This window comes from Oncorhynchus keta, chromosome 19 (genome assembly GCF_023373465.1).
Source record: "Oncorhynchus keta strain PuntledgeMale-10-30-2019 chromosome 19, Oket_V2, whole genome shotgun sequence".
Classification (NCBI taxonomy): Eukaryota; Metazoa; Chordata; class Actinopteri; order Salmoniformes; family Salmonidae; genus Oncorhynchus; species Oncorhynchus keta.
Window position 1 is genome coordinate 47,925,463 of NC_068439.1, and position 16,426 is coordinate 47,941,888.

General features: G+C 41.1%; 1 protein-coding gene across 1 annotated transcript in view; it reads right to left on the bottom strand.

The window, feature by feature from the left end:
- Positions 1-16,426, bottom strand: part of LOC118397706 (fibronectin type III domain-containing protein 1) — an 83,442-nt gene that overhangs the window by 25,380 nt on the left and 41,636 nt on the right. Inside the window, exons 15-17 of the mRNA XM_052468944.1 lie at positions 14,986-15,018; positions 13,629-13,775; positions 7,881-8,117 (exon numbers count right to left, since the gene is read on the bottom strand). Coding sequence (XP_052324904.1) covers positions 7,881-8,117; positions 13,629-13,775; positions 14,986-15,018 — 417 coding nt within the window. The remainder of the gene's footprint in view (positions 1-7,880; positions 8,118-13,628; positions 13,776-14,985; positions 15,019-16,426) is intronic.

Here is a 16,426-nt window from a genome sequence, read left to right on the forward strand (position 1 = left end):
TTTTGATTTGTTTAACATTTTTTTGGTTACTACTTGGTTACTGCTTGATTCCATATGTATTATTTCATAGTTGTGATTTCTTCACGATCAATCTATTTTACTTCACAGATTGATACCGTTCTAATGTGATCGCAGATCCCCATGGTAGATACAGTGCCTTGCGAAAGTATTCGGCCCCCTTGAACTTTGCAACCTTTTGCCACATTTCAGGCTTCAAACATAAAGATATAAAACTGTATTTTTTTGTGAAGAATCAACAACAAGTGGGACACAATCATGAAGTGGAACGACATTTATTGGATATTTCAAACTTTTTTAACAAATCAAAAACTGAAATATTGGGCGTGCAAAATTATTCAGCCCCTTTACTTTCAGTGCAGCAAACTCTCTCCAGAAGTTCAGTGAGGATCTCTGAATGATCCAATTTTGACCTAAATGACCAATGATGATAAATACAATCCACCTGTGTGTAATCAAGTCTCCGTATAAATGCACCTGCACTGTGATAGACTCAGAGGTCCGTTAAAAGCGCAGAGAGCATCATGAAGAACAAGGAACACACCAGGCAGGTCCGAGATACTGTTGTGAAGAAGTTTAAAGCCGGATTTGGATACAAAAAGATTTCCCAAGCTTTAAACATCCCAAGGAGCACTGTGCAAGCGATAATATTGAAATGGAATGAGTATCAGACCACTGCAAATCTATCAAGACCTGGCCGTCCCTCTAAACTTTCAGCTCATACAACGAGAAGACTGATCAGAGATGCAGCCAAGAGGCCCATGATCACTCTGGATGAACTGCAGAGATCGACAGCTGAGGTGGGAGACTCTGTCCATAGGACAACAATCAGTCGTATATTGCACAAATCTGGCTTTTATGGAAGAGTGGCAAGAAGAAAGCCATTTCTTAAAGATATCCGTAAAAAGTGTTGTTTAAAGTTTGCCACAAGCCACCTGGCAGACACACCAAACATGTGGAAGAAGGTGCTCTGGTCAGATGAAACCAAAATTGAACTTTTTGGCAACAATGCAAAACGTTATGTTTGGCGTAAAAGCAACACAGCTCATCACCCTGAACACACCATCCCCACTGTCAAACATGGTGGAAGTATCATGGTTTGGGCCTGCTTTTCTTCAGCAGGGACAGGGAAGATGGTTGAAATTGATGGGAAGATGGATGGAGCCAAATACAGGACCATTCTGGAAGAAAACCTGATGGAGTCTGCAAAAGACCTGAGACTGGGACGGAGATTTGTCTTCCAACAAGACAATGATCCAAAACATAAAGCAAAATCTACAATGGAATGGTTCAAAAATAAACATATCCAGGTGTTAGAATGGCCAAGTCAAAGTCCAGACCTGAATCCAATAGAGAATCTGTGGAAAGAACTGAAAACTGCTGTTCACAAATGCTCTCCATCCAACCTCACTGAGCTCGAGCTGTTTTGCAAGGAGGAATGGGAAAAAATTTCAGTCTCTCGATGTGCAAAACTGATAGAGACATACCCCAAGCGACTTACAACTGTAATCACAGCAAAAGGTGGAGCTACAAAGTATTAACTTAAGGGGGCTGAATAATTTTGCATGCCCAATTTTTCAGTTTTTGATTTGTTAAAAAAGTTTGAAATATCCAATAATCCACTTCACGATTGTGTCCCACTTGTTGTTGATTCTTCACAAAAAAATACAGTTTTATATCTTTATGTTTGAAGCCTGAAATGTGGCAAAAGTTCGCAAAGTTCAATGGGGCCGAATACTTTCGCAAGGCACTGTACATAAATGTCAGTGGTAGGCTGCTCAATACGAACGTACTTCTCGTTAATATTTATGCTCCTAATTGGGACAATGGTGATTTTAAAAAAAATGGATTTTCTCTACACTCCCAGATATGTCTTCCCATATGTTGATCTTAGGTGGTGACTTTAACTGTTGGTTAGACCCACATTTGGATCGATCCTCCACTAAACCTACCACCTTATCAACCTCACCTAGAGTTGTCCGAACCTATATGTCTGAATTCGCAGTCTCAGATCCTTGGAGAATGTTTAATCTATCTGGAAAAGCATACTCTTTTGTTCCTCAACGGTTCACCACCCTTTTACGTGCATAGACTACTTCCTTGTAGATGACAGGCTTCTCCATTCCATATCTTCATGTTCATATAATCCAATTGTTTTATCTGACCACGCCCCTGTTACTATGGAAGCAGTCTTTCAAACTGTTGACAATCTGTGAGTGACCGCCTTGGCGGCTCAATACTCAACTGCTCGGGAATGAACACTTTGTCAATTTTGTTTTGAGTCAAATCGACTTTCATGATCACAAATAGAAAAACATCTCTGCGTCTACTCTTTGGGAAACTTTGGAAGCTTATATCAGAGGTGAAATTATTTCCTGCACCACACTTGAGAACAAACTGAATAAGGATAGGCTATCTATGTTAACACGCTGTATTGCCCAATTAGATTACATTTATGCCGTTTCACATTCTCCGGCTATTTATTTGGAACGTTTAACTTTGCAAGCAGAATTTGACACATTATTACCAGACCAGGTTACTGAACTACTTATCAAGTCTAGGTGCACTTACAAGGAGATAATGCCAGTAAATTATTAGCTCACAAGTTACGTCAACTATCATCATCATTTCAGATTCCTAAAATTTGTACATCGTCTCGGATATCATTAGACCCTAGGGGGATCAATGATGAGTTCAAGAGATTTTACCAGTCTCTATATACTTCTGAAAGTAATGTGGATGCATTGGAATTGGAGGATTTCTTCCACTCACTTGCTGTGCCTTCGGTCAGACGGGATTTGGTTAAAAAAAATTAGAGCATGGGTGAGTCAGGTGTTCCATTCCTCATTTCAGAGTAAGGCAAGAAGTTGAAGAATTGCGAATGCTGTCAAATCCCTTTAATCTGGGAGAAGCTCAGGGCCTGATGGCTACTCAGCAGAGTTTTATAAAAAGTTTATCTCCAAAATAGCCCCTATTCTAATTTAAATGTACAATGAAGCATTTGTAAATGGTGCTCTCCCACAGATTCTCACTCAGGCAACCATTTGTCTTATTCTTAAAAAAACAAAGACCCTCTTGACTGTGTATCATACCGTACAATTAACCTGCTAAATTTTGACTATAAAATTCTAGCCAAACTTCTGGCAACGCGTCTGGAAACAGTCCTCCCATCAATTATCTCTCCGGATTTATTAAAAATAGACACTCATTCTTCAATCTTCAACGATGATTTAATATTATATATAATCCTTCTGTCGCCAATACCTCTGAAGCCATTATATCCCTGGATGCGGAGAAAGCGTTTGACCGGGTGGAATGGAAATACCTTTTTTTACGCTCTAAATAAATTTGGCTTTGGCTCCAAATCCATGACTTGGATAAGACTTCTGTACTCATCCCCTCAAGCCTCTGTCAGGACTAATAACACTCAATCAGATTGCTTCCCTTTGCAACGATCAACACGCCAGGGTTGCCCTTTAAGTCCATTACTGTTTACCCTCGCCATAGAACCACTTGCAATTCGCTTCGCTCCAACCCCCTCATCAAAGGTATAGTCAGATACGGACACAAACAAAAACTGTCTCTATATGCAGAGGATTTATTATTATACACATCCAACCTTTCTGCCTCTGTTCTTGCTGCCCATGCCACTTTTGCATCCTTCGATCACTTATTAGGGTAAAAACTGAATCTCAGTAAAAGAGAATTGATGCAGCTTAATATGGCCGCATAAAATTCCCCTTTACATAACTTGCTATTTAAAATTGCTCACAGTAGATATATTTATCTCGAGGTACATCTCACAATCAGATTTGAAAACCTTTTTCATGCCAACTTTGCTCCTCTTTCAACCTGTACTAAGGACGATTTGGAACGTTGTTCTTTGCTACACCTCTCCTTAGTCGCAATAATTAATGATATTAAAATGAATACTCTCCCTAAATTCTTATATCTCTATTAGTGCCTTCAGATTTTTCTTCCCAATACATTTTTCAAAAAGATCGATGGCCTAATACTGCCCTTTATATGGGACAAAAAGCACCCCAGGATACAAAAACAGCCTTTGCAGAGGCCCAAACCAGACGGCGGTCTAGCTCTACCAGACTACAGATTCTATTATTGGGCCGCTAACATTAGGATCATTCAGTACTGGTTGCAGAGCAGAGAGATATTCCCAACCCCAATTTGTCTCGAGATGGAGGTCGCCTCATCTATACCGGCAGCATTGTCTTCCCTCGCTCACTCCTCCGTTACAGACCCTTACTCCTCCTTCACCAAAAATATATGTGTCAAAACAACATTGAAGATCTGGAATCAATTTCGGCGCCACTTTGGGTTCCAGACAACCTCTTCTTTGGATCCGGTGGCCTCAAACCCAGCTTTTCCCCCATCTATGGTTGATGGTGCTTTCTCAACATAGTCTAGTCTCGGTATTAAAAGATTCAGGGATCTGCATATTAACAATACATTTAGTACGTTTGAACAATTATAAGCTAAATTCTGTCTTCCCAGAAATCATTTCTTTAGGTTCTTACAAGTCCGGAGTTATGTCCACAGCAAAGATCAAGGATTCCCCACCCTTCCTTGTGAAACACAGTTTGACACATTTCTTATCCCACTTTCTACTCTGAAAGGCACCTCGTCAATAATCTATAGTCAAATTTGCTCACAGCAAACCATCTCATTAAACAATATTACATCCTCATGGGAGGAGGAACTGGGTGAGGAAATATCTGATGAACTATGGGAAGGGGCACTCAAAAGGGTACATAGCAAACTCATTCATAGCATTCATAGCAAACATAGCAAACTCATTCATAGGGCCCACTGGACCAAAGAAAGATTATTCAAAATTGACAAGGATGTGAACCCTAATTGTGTACGATGTAATCAGTCTCCTGCTAATCATGCACACATGTTTTGGTGTTGCCCATCTCTTGTTGGTTTCTGGAAAGACATCTTTAACACACTCAGAATTAAGCGGCACACAGATCTAGCCAGACCCTTTTATTACACTATTTGGGGTTTCCTTACCCACAATACAACTGACCAAAATTAAAAAGGATGTAATTGTCTGTGTCACTTTGTTAGCGAGACGATTAATGTTACATAGATGGAAATCCTCTGCACCTCCTACTCATACTCTTTGGATTAAATCCATTTTGAATTGCATAAAGTTGAAAAAAATAAAACACACACTCAATGGGTCTGTAGACAAATTCTATGCAATATGGGCTCCCTTCTTTTCTTATATTTTCTTATGGGGCGGCCTAGTGGTTAGAGCGTTGAACTAGCAACCAAAAGGTTGCAAGTTCATATCCCTGAGCTGGCAAGGTACAAATCTGTCATTCTGCCCCTGAACAGGCAGGGGCAGAATGACACACTCTTAATTCTGAGAGTGTGTTAAAGATGTCTTTCCAGAAACCAACCTAGGCTGTCATTGAAAATAAGAATTTGTTCTTAACTGACTTGCCTAGTTAAATAAAGGTAAAATAAAAATGTTAAACAACTACATTTTCCTGCAGTTCCAGAGTGATGTATATTTACATATTAGTGACGACATCTCGGATGTTATTATCTGTGCTTGTTGACCTATAACAACTGTATCAATATATATATTTTTTTCTCTTGTTTTTTAAATTACATTTTATTTATTTTTTTGGTGTTTGTATGTTTTTATGTCTGTCTCTCTCTCTGTTTTGCTGTATTGTTGTCTTTGATGTGTTGAGTTGTTTTATATTACTACCAAATAACTTACAAGTGCAATTATTTTGTAAATGCTGGTGTTGAAAATTCAATAAACAAAGTAAAACACTTTTTTTTTTAAATTAACATTGACCATCTAATACTCAAATCATAGTGTAAAAGCAGGTGAGCTGGTTCTACACTTTTTGACAATTTTCTGGTGTTGTGTGGTGAAAAACTGAGCGTGTTGAGCATAACACATCAACCCTGTTACCTATAGATAGACTTGGCTAGAAATGTTTTACCAATTGACATTACTATTTTGAATCTTGTATTCAAATGCCCCTTCCTGTTGCACACAACAAGCTTCAATTCCCCCGGTCACAAGAGGATTCATGGCTGATTTAACTAGTTATTTCTGTAAAATTTTTCCCAGATGTGGTAAATTCTCACTTCCCACTTGGTTATGAACACACCATAACACCATAATATAATATATGCCATTTAGCAGACCACTAACCATACACTGTAGAGCCATATAATACCACTCATTGGAAGGACAAAGCCTAGACCTACACGTTGACATATTGTGGAGCGGTGTACAATGTATAATTTGTTAAAATCGCTAAAAACGATTATACATTATTTTTTATTTTTTTTACAGCCTGGCGCCCGTGATACTAGAGGCACGTACTAGTCACACTTTTTATTACATTTTTTAAGAGGGGAAAATGTGTTTTTCATGAAGTTGAACTTGTACTCTTTATGACAGAATGTTAAAATTAGGTGACATCCAACATATTAGTTTTTTTTACTCACCATCACAATTTAAATTACTTATATCACTGGGAAAGTTTTGGCTTGGTGACCCAAACAATTGTCTCCATTGATCAATATGTAAAGAGTAATTTAAGAAGGCGAATTAGGAACCCCTTTGGCCACCCTGTAGATAGATGTCATAGCCATGCCTTTCTGGAATATTGTCAGGCATAACAAACAGTACATGCATTTGAGGAAATGTATGTACATGTATCTCTGGAATACATTTTAAGGCACTGCATCCATTTTTTAGCAAAGATGTTAAATACTGTATATTGAAATGAGAGAGAGATCGAAATAGTGGGAAAGAGAGAGAAAGTGGTGCAGGTCTGCGATACTATGTGGTTTAGACATCAGAGAATGGCCCAGCCCACTCCAGGACTAGGAGCTTCTGTTGGCGAGCCAAAGGTAATACACAGCTTCTCTCTGGATGACTGAACCCATGTCTCTGACTGAAGCACTGTTCACAAGTCACACTCATTACACACTGGATCCCTCGATCTATCAAATATAGTTTTACAGTACTCAAAACTCGGTTACTGACATCGAAAACATTGGGGGTTGGGTGACTCCCTAAAATCTAACGAGCAGCTGACTAGTTAGTGTCACACCCTGATCTGTTTCACCTGTCTTTGTGATTGTCTCCACCCCCCCTCCAGGTGTCGCCCAGCTTCCCCATTGTCCCCTGTGTATTTATACCTGTGTTCTCTGTTTGTCTGTGGCCAGATTGTTTTGTTTCGTCTATCATACCAGTGGTTTTCCCTCTGTTCTTGTCTCACGAGTGTTCCTGTTTCCTAGTTTCCCCGTTGTTGACCATGCTGCCTGCCCTGACCCTGAGCCTACCTGCCCTGACCCTGAGCCTGCCTACCATCCTGAACCTTTGCCCCACCAATCTAGATTACTGACCTCTGCCTGCCCTTGACCTGTTATTTTGTCTGCCCCTGTTCAAATAATACACTTTGTTATTTCGACACTGTCTGCACCTGTGTCTTACCTTAAACGTGATAATTCGATTATGTCTGCTGACCTGCTATGATCCTTTGAAAACCATAATAAAATGGGTCAGGATAGAAAAGTTGAAGTCAGACATAGGCTACCTTTACAGAGGCATCCCATTTCTGATATATTTTCCACTAATATGTCTTTTGATCAATCACATCAGATCTTTTTAAGAGCTGATCTGATTTGTCAAAAGACTAATTAATGAAAAAATATCCGAATAATTGCAGCATAAGTGCACACTAACTGCTTGAAGCACTGACAGAATACTCTTCACACCTCTCACATTGTATCTACAGTACACCCCACTATGTGGCCAAGCTTGCTAGTCACCCTGCGTGACATTGTAGTCCACTCACCTGACACCATGTCATCCTTCAGTGGGATGGCCCAGTCCAGGATGACGAATGAGTGACAGCCTTCCATGGCGACCACCGTGATGTTGTGGGGCTTGTTTTTGGGCGGCTGTTTCTGATTAGTAGCCAGGCTGTCTTTCTTGAGCAGGTTTTCCAGGACGTCCACCTGTAGGTATTCCAGAGCCTCCGTCAGCGAACACGGAGCGCCCGGATCCTTCTGGATGAAGTTCACATACGGAGCTGGAGAGAGGGATGGCAGGGAGGGATGGGAAAGAAGCAAGATGGTTGATCAATTGTGTACAATAATTGCTGGGTTTACACACCAACCAAGAAACCCCTTGGGAGAGCACAATGTTTTCTTCGGTCTACATTTTTACTGAACAATAAGATAATTATGTTGAAGAGGCAGTGCAGCTAAATACATGTTTAAAAAAAAATGACATTTCCACACTATGAGGTTGAAATTGTGAAAATTATGATCATGCCTAATCTGTTCAGGTGGGATGGAGTTTTTGGCCCAGATCATGACATCACAATCTGATGTGATCATTCTGACCAATGACCAGTCATCTTTTATTTGCTTATGTATCCTACTACTTTGAAGGTGTAGGCGGGGTAGGCTCTAGATTCTAAATGACCCTATTCGCCAATAAGGGTTGTGTATATAAATATACCGCCTTCAAATTTGCATCGACACGCCCACACACGATCAGACTGAGCATTTCCATGGCAAAAGGACACTCAGGAAAATAATTTTATTTGGATTTATTCAACACACAGTGATGATTTAAAATGATTTAATTAAAAAGACTGCATAGAGGTTTTAATACAAGAAGGCAATATTTTAACATCTGCTGGTGGGCAATAAAGTGTCATATTACAATCTATTCCATTTATAACTGAGTCTACTAGGGTTCCCTCTAATAATAATAATAATATATGCCATTTATCAGACGCTTTTATCCAAAGCGACTTACAGTCATGTGTGCATACATTCTACGTATGGGTGGTCCCGGGGATCGAACCCACTACCCTGGCGTTACAAGCGCCATGCTCTACCAACTGAGCTACAGAAGGAGTTCAGGAGAAGTCAGAGTGGGTGATCTTGCGTTGCATAACAGGTCGTGTGAGACCCCTGGTCCCATTCTTCTTCCCCATTGGGTGATTTTCTGTCTGTATTTCTGTTGTTCTTCGTGTCCGTGGGCGCTACTGTAGTGCCAGTTGGATCCATACACAGCTGTGAACACTTCCAGAACTCCCAGAATTCTCAGTATGGTTGGGATGGGAATGGGAATTTGGCTGGACTCAGTCCCACCCCACCACACGACTCGGGACAGGCAACTGTAGCCAACAGACACTGTCCAACAAGGCTACAAGGTTTCTACTCTCCTTTTTTAAAGAATACAATAGATTTGAGAACGTTTCAACTACATCTAATAATGTCCTTACAGCTACATATCTGGACACTCTGATGTATGTGTCTGTCTGCGTATGTGCTTTTCTAGATGTATACATGTGTCTGTTTCCACATGGTATCTTACTTTTGAGATATTGTGTCTTCTATAGTGTTTCTATATCTATCTTTTGATCTACTACATTCTGAGGAAGTAGATGTAGTGCTCTTAACCCTTTCCTTTATGTTCCGGAACAGTTCGGAATCACTAAAATACTATTTCATGTAATTTTCCACCATGACCCTTCATCTACTTTCCTAAGTATGGGTCTCAAACTTGTAAAACATGTAATTTAAAAGAAAACAAAAAAAGTTGACCTGGTAGCGACATCCATAATTTTCTGGTTCAATTTGACCCGCAATTTGACCCCTGCAATTTCATCTTGACCTTGGTCTATATAAACTTTGAACGGTTTGTCCTATCACATACTGTATATATAAGTTCATGTATAATTTCCCTATGTTGCTGAGAGGCTGATCAATACTAATCAACACTACCCTTTCAAGACAATTTGACCTTGACCTTTGTTCTAGAGACAATTGGTATTATGTGCAGTAAAGATCTATCCATGATGATCACAAGGATATACGTTTGTTTTCCCTGTGACGTTCAGAGGCCGAAGGGACAGTGATCTGAATTCTAGCAAAACATTTCATAAATGTCATAAAAATGTATGTAGTAATTTGATGGATTTACGAATTTGGTACAGTATTCAAACATTTGACTTAACATTTTTTACAGTTGGGTCTATCAACTCAGGGGGGAAAACATATTAAAGAGTACATTCTCAGCTACTGGAAAATACATTTTGAGAGGTTAAAATCATATATTTATGAAATTGACCCGGAACATAAACGGTGTAGGCCAAATCGAACATAAGGGAGAGGATAACTTTATACTTTTCTTCCCTTTTGTAACCCTCCATTGACTTACATCATACGCTCTATACGAGTCTTCAGATAACATGTGTCGGCCTGTAAAGAGGAACCCAATACCCTTTGTCTGGCGCCAGTACAGTTGACTGACACGATTGGTCAATTGAGTTAGCATGGTCAAACCCCCTCCAGATAGAGGAATGGTGGACGTGTCAGAAAGCTGGCTGCTGCTGTGTTGGATCTGATATATTAAACTCGTAAATATGAGAGAGTAGGTCTCCTTGTTTGGCTGTCTGGGACCTCTCCTCTCACTGCTGATATCAGCGGGTTTCATATTTTTTCATTATTTCACTGTTATTCTTACTCTATTTCATTCTGTCTTAGGATTTCTATAATAGATGTAATGAGCTTCAGATGTGTTTGCTGTGCGTCCGCCGGCCTCGGCTCACCGGATAGTTTAGCTGGATTAGATGACCTGGTTCAGGGGCCAATGTTGTAACAACATTGTAATAATATGGTAATTAAAGAAGACGTTCATCCAATGCTGTCAACACATAAGCCTACACCATTTTCAGCACACATGCCTCTGGTGTTTCAAGCATCGTGCACCAGCCAAACAATTGGAACCAATTCTGTTCCAATTGGTGGTACTGCCCAACTCAGGGATGGGCAATAATTCCGTCTCGAGGGCCACATCGGGATTGCAAAATTAAGCAGAGGGTTCCACAGATTTTTTTGCAGACCGATTTGTTCGTCCAAAAGAAATTTGCGGGTCAGAATAAGGGCAGTTATAATGGACCTATTCTACATAATTTCTATCTATTTTAAACTTTGAAGAGTGACCTGTTTGTAATAATGTTTTTACACAAACCTCCCCCAGGCCGGATTGAATGGGCTCGTGGGCCAGATCCGTTTGGGCTTGCAGGCCGGATCCGCCGGTCTAACCGGTAGCCTTGCTTCGAAGGCTGTCCAGTATCACTGACACATTTCGAACTCAGGTCCTCATAGTGAACAAGACCAGTTAACACTGCTGTTACTGAGACCCATCAGTTAGGGTACTGTCCAACTATGCCACGCCAACACATTCACATGGGAGATGTGAGTGGCGCTCTCTGATGGCTCAGCAGGAATGTACACATCATCATCATTAGGAGCCCAACAACCACTGAGAGGCTCCTTCATGAGAGACAGAGGGAGAGAGAGTGATTTTTTAAATGTTTTATTTAACCTTTATTTAACTAGGCAAGTCAGTTAAGAACAAATTCTTATTTTCAATGACGGCCTAGGAACAGTGGGTTAACTGCCTGTTCAGGGGCAGAGCGACAGATTTGTACCTTGTCAGCTCAGGGGTTTGAACTCGCAACCTTCAGGTTACTAGTCCAACACTCTAACCACTAGGCTACCCTGCCGCCCCAATGGGGAACTTAACGGGGAATGGGTAATCAGAGATGTTGGTTTTATTCCTGTTCAGTGTGTGGGGGTTTCAGTCTGTTTTTCCAGCGATAGGAGTGGATGTGGATAAAGCAGACAGAGGAGGAGACAGACGAGGCCAAAGCAAGCACTTTAGAATGGTAAAGAGACAGCAGGACGCTTCAAGAGCAACTGAACGTAGTAAGCAACTTCTCGTTTTCGAAACAGCTTACGTAGCATTGATATGAGTCAGAAACATTTATTCTAGTTTCAAAATTGACTACAAAGTGCAAATAGGGTCATTTTGGTCATACAGTCAGTCTCGTCCAAAACAGATTTGCGAGATATTTAGGAAAAAATGGCATGTCACGGAATGAAAGGTACCGCAATAGCTTTCTTTGGGTTGGGTTTATTTCAATCCTGCCCACATGCCCACAGCTGGCAGTACCCAAGTAATCATTAAAATGGCTCACAGCTGCATGCGACCTGATCGTAATGCTCAGGGACCATCCGTAAATTACACAATGTACATGGGAATATATTTTTAAATGTCAATGCCCTAAAAACCTTAAACCAACTATAACTTGTAGAAATGCATATACAAATATTGAAAGCATTTAATGAGACAACTAAAAGGTGTGCAACGTGAACATCTCATTTACATTGTGAAATGTATTGATGTTCCCTAACTAGCCCCACAGTTAGGCTATGCAAAGCCAATCCAACTTTGCCACTGTCGCCCATGTCATGATGTGGACCCTGAACTGTCAAGACCCTGGCCCTTACAATGCGAGTGGCATTGGGAAGTACCTACAGTGCGACCATTAGTTCTACCAACAACATTCTCAACTAACTCCGTTGTCTCCAAATCTCTAACCTGTCACAGTGACACTTTACACACAGACCCAGTCCCATGTATTATGTACACCATGACCAGAGAAGGGGGTTCCTCCTTGCAGATGCAAGTTTAGCAACCCTAGTGTGCCTTTGTTCCAGCCCAGCACTAACACTAATCATGCTCTTCAATCTAGACCAAGGACCTGGATTAGTTCAATCAGCTGTGTTAGTATTGGGCTGGAACAAAACCCAGCAAACAATGCAGACAGCTTTCCAGGACCATGATTGACCGTCAATCTCTGCAAGAGAGGGTCACGGAGGGGTGAAACAACATTAGAGGTCATTTCAGGATATCATCTGTTAGCTGAAAGAAGATACAACTCTGATGGTTCTGCCAGACCAATGCAAAGATGACACTCCCTCACCTAAAGGGATTTTCCTTGGCCCAGGGGTAATCATGTAAATATAGGCGCTAGTCAAGAACTGTGAATGTATTTATGATGTGCGACTGAACGAGCCAAGATATAGAGAGCCAGAGTTAATTTCTCCTCCGTGAAAGAAAACTGAACACACACCAAATAGGACTATAATTATTTATAAGGCTGAGACACACGTGTTGCACACAAGCGCACACAAACACACACACACACACACACACACACACACACACACACACACACACACACTTAAAATGCGAGCACGCTCACTCAATCAAACACAAACGCATGCAGGTGTTTCAGCTGGATGCCTGGATGAACATTATTTATGTTATGAAAAAAAACGGCCTTTCTCTTTGGCATTTAGAGGGACTTCACAGAAGCTTCCCCCCATTATTATTATTATTATTTTTTAAATCACTCACTACTGTATGATTGAAGAGGTTAAGCTCTGTTTAAACTGAGATCCATCATATAGATAAGGATATTGGGGTGTGATGACAGTGTTAAGTCTAAATCCACAGATGACAAGGCTAAGCTCTTAGACAGTGATGCTGAAATAACCGCAAGTGGTATGTTACATCAACTCAAACACAAACAGCTCAAGCACACTTACAAGCACACACCCACGTGCATGTGAGGTGCATTCACCCAATCAGGCACACATACATGCAAGCAAGCATGCTCCCACACATTGCGCATACTACTGTTATCACTTTTCTCCATACCGTAGCCTACCTGTGAAGCGTTTCTTCCCGGTGAGGTCGAACTCATTGGAGGGGCTATTGTTGAAGGGCCTGGTGTCTGGTTCAGGGGTGGGGTGGTCTGTCGTAGTGGTGGTGGGGGGCAGCGTGGGGGGCAGCGTGGTCTGCCACAACAACTCATCTAGGACAAAAAAGGGACACAAACTAAATCCAAATACCACTGAATTTAGTCTGTGTGACATTTTGTATGTAGCACTAGACTTTTGTAATTGGCATGTAAATAAGCATGCAATAGCTCTTGAAATGAGTGTGATATCATTGGAAATGACCTTGATGTTTTTTTCCTTTTAAAAGGCAAGTTCTTCATGTGTAATGTTTTGCTGCCAATATTTTTCCATTCCTGAGGCACCGGCTTTTGAACATCATGCCCGTTTCGCAGTAGATTACTGTAATGTTCATGGTTCTGAGCCTAACAAATGTGTAAGGATTAAGTCAGTGAAGTCATTCAAATCAATGAGTTGCTTCCAGCAGCACCAGGCGTTCTGGCCTGTGGCGTGCCAACGGACCTCTGCATGACACCATCATGTGCCTCACACACAGCCTTGCAGGGAAACACTATGAATATATTGGGATGCAATTTGTCGAGTAGTGCATATACGAGCAATAGTTTTCTCATGGCACTAATCAAACTATAACATCATGGCGTATGCTTACCAAACATAACGTAATCACAGTTCCTCCATTCACTGAAACCATGAATGACCATGCATTACCAGTATACCATAACATGACATGATACACTTTATATACTATATACAAAAGTATGTGGACACCCCTTCAAATTTGTGTTCGTTGGGAACTTCATGGCCGAGCAGCAACACACAAGCCTAAGATCACCATGCACAATGCCAAGTGTCGGCTGGAGTGGTGTCAATCTTTGCTGATTTTTGATTGAGATGTTCGACGAGCAGGTGTCCACATGCTTTTGGTTATGTAGTGTAAATCATCACAAGTCATCATCACATGCAGCAACATCACAGAGCAGAACAGTACAGTAGAGCATGCCAGCGCATTCTCTCCGGGTTAGTAATGCAGTTCACAGACACTGTAGCGGTTGAGTTGAGTTGGCCAGATAAAACATCAGAAACACAGCCGATGATGGAAGGAACCCAAACCCAACCCAAACAAACACACAACCGACCATAGAAAAGACCACAGGCAAGCAAACATCAAATAGAGGAAACAGTCAACAAACAGATTAACTGATAGATAAACATTGAAAGAAACAATGCAGGGAGGCAGGCCCAGCCCTACGGCCGTCGGTACGTAGCCATTACTCAGCCGGGTACCTTCCTCAATGGCTAAGGCATCAGACAACATGGCAACCATACCCATAGAGTCCGTTTCCAGTCCCGAGGATTCCTCTGTAGGAGAAGTGAGACAGGCTATAGCATGACCAGAAACCACTGTACACACACACACACACACACACACACACACACACACACACACACACACACACACACACACACACACACACACACACACACACACACACACACACACACACACACACACACACACACACACACACACACACACACATATATAAACATGCAGTAACACTTGTCTTTCTAGCTCCAGCACAAAGTTTCAAGTTGACGGTGGGAAAAAAATGGTGCACTGTTTTGAGTTAAGAAGGAAGTATTTCCTCCGTTATTTGTTCTTCGTCATCTCAATTGCCTTGTAGTAAACTAAAAACAACTGGGGATGGTTAATTCCCTTAAACTTGCAAAAAAGGAGAATTCCGTTGGAAAACATATGACTTATGGCCGTCTGCCTTTGGGTGTATGTTTGTTTCAATAACCCCTATAAGAGCCTAATACTATGTATGCGTCTGAATTTGGGCTTTGTGTCTGTACTGTGTTAATCCCTACGGAACACTTAGGTCTAAGCCATAAAAGTGTGTTTGGACGTGTAAGAATATTCAAAGATAAATACACAACGCAGAGGACTAAAGGTCAAGAGGGAATTAACGATCAATGGAAGATAGTTGTTTTTCTGTACTGGCGAATGAATGATCAATGGAAATAGTTTATTTGTCATGGGGAACTGAAGATTAATGGGTCAGGGACACGGGTAGAATTCCAGCCTGGGACTCATACCTACATGTGATGTGGCAAGTTCTCATTGGTCTGAATTGTCTATACGTTGAGCCTGAAACTGAATACTTGGCCATTGGCCCAATTTTACGGCAAGGAATTCTAATTGAACAACCACAGGCTAGGCTTGGGTATAAACTACATCCTGTCTCTTTGTTCAAAGGAGAAGCATTGAGGCCAGGGAAGAATGACCATCTACCATCTACTCTCCAGTATAACAACTATTGATTTGTTCTCTTTGAATAAATATATTTTTCTCCCCCTGACTTGCTTTGACAGTCTGTGTTGTAGAAGAATAACAGAAATTGCTAACAAGTGTGTGTTAATTGTGTGTCTTGTGGTAAATATAATTGTGTAGTGAGACTAACTGCTTAGCTCAGGGAATGGGTTAGGGTGTGGCTGGCCCAGATGTGGCTGGCCCTGATGTGGTTCCCATCAGATCTGGATTCAAATACTATTAAAAATAATAAAAATAATACAACTGATGGCACCAATAGAATAGTCCCAAAACTGCAAACCCTGCCCATCTTCAGGCTGGTTTATACTTTGTCTATCGACATGTATGGAGACAGTTAGAATGCGACAAGTCTCACTGTTCAAAGCAACATTTAATTTATACTCCTGTGGAATGTCTGTAGACTGTCGCTTCGACTGTCATTTTCCTTGCTGC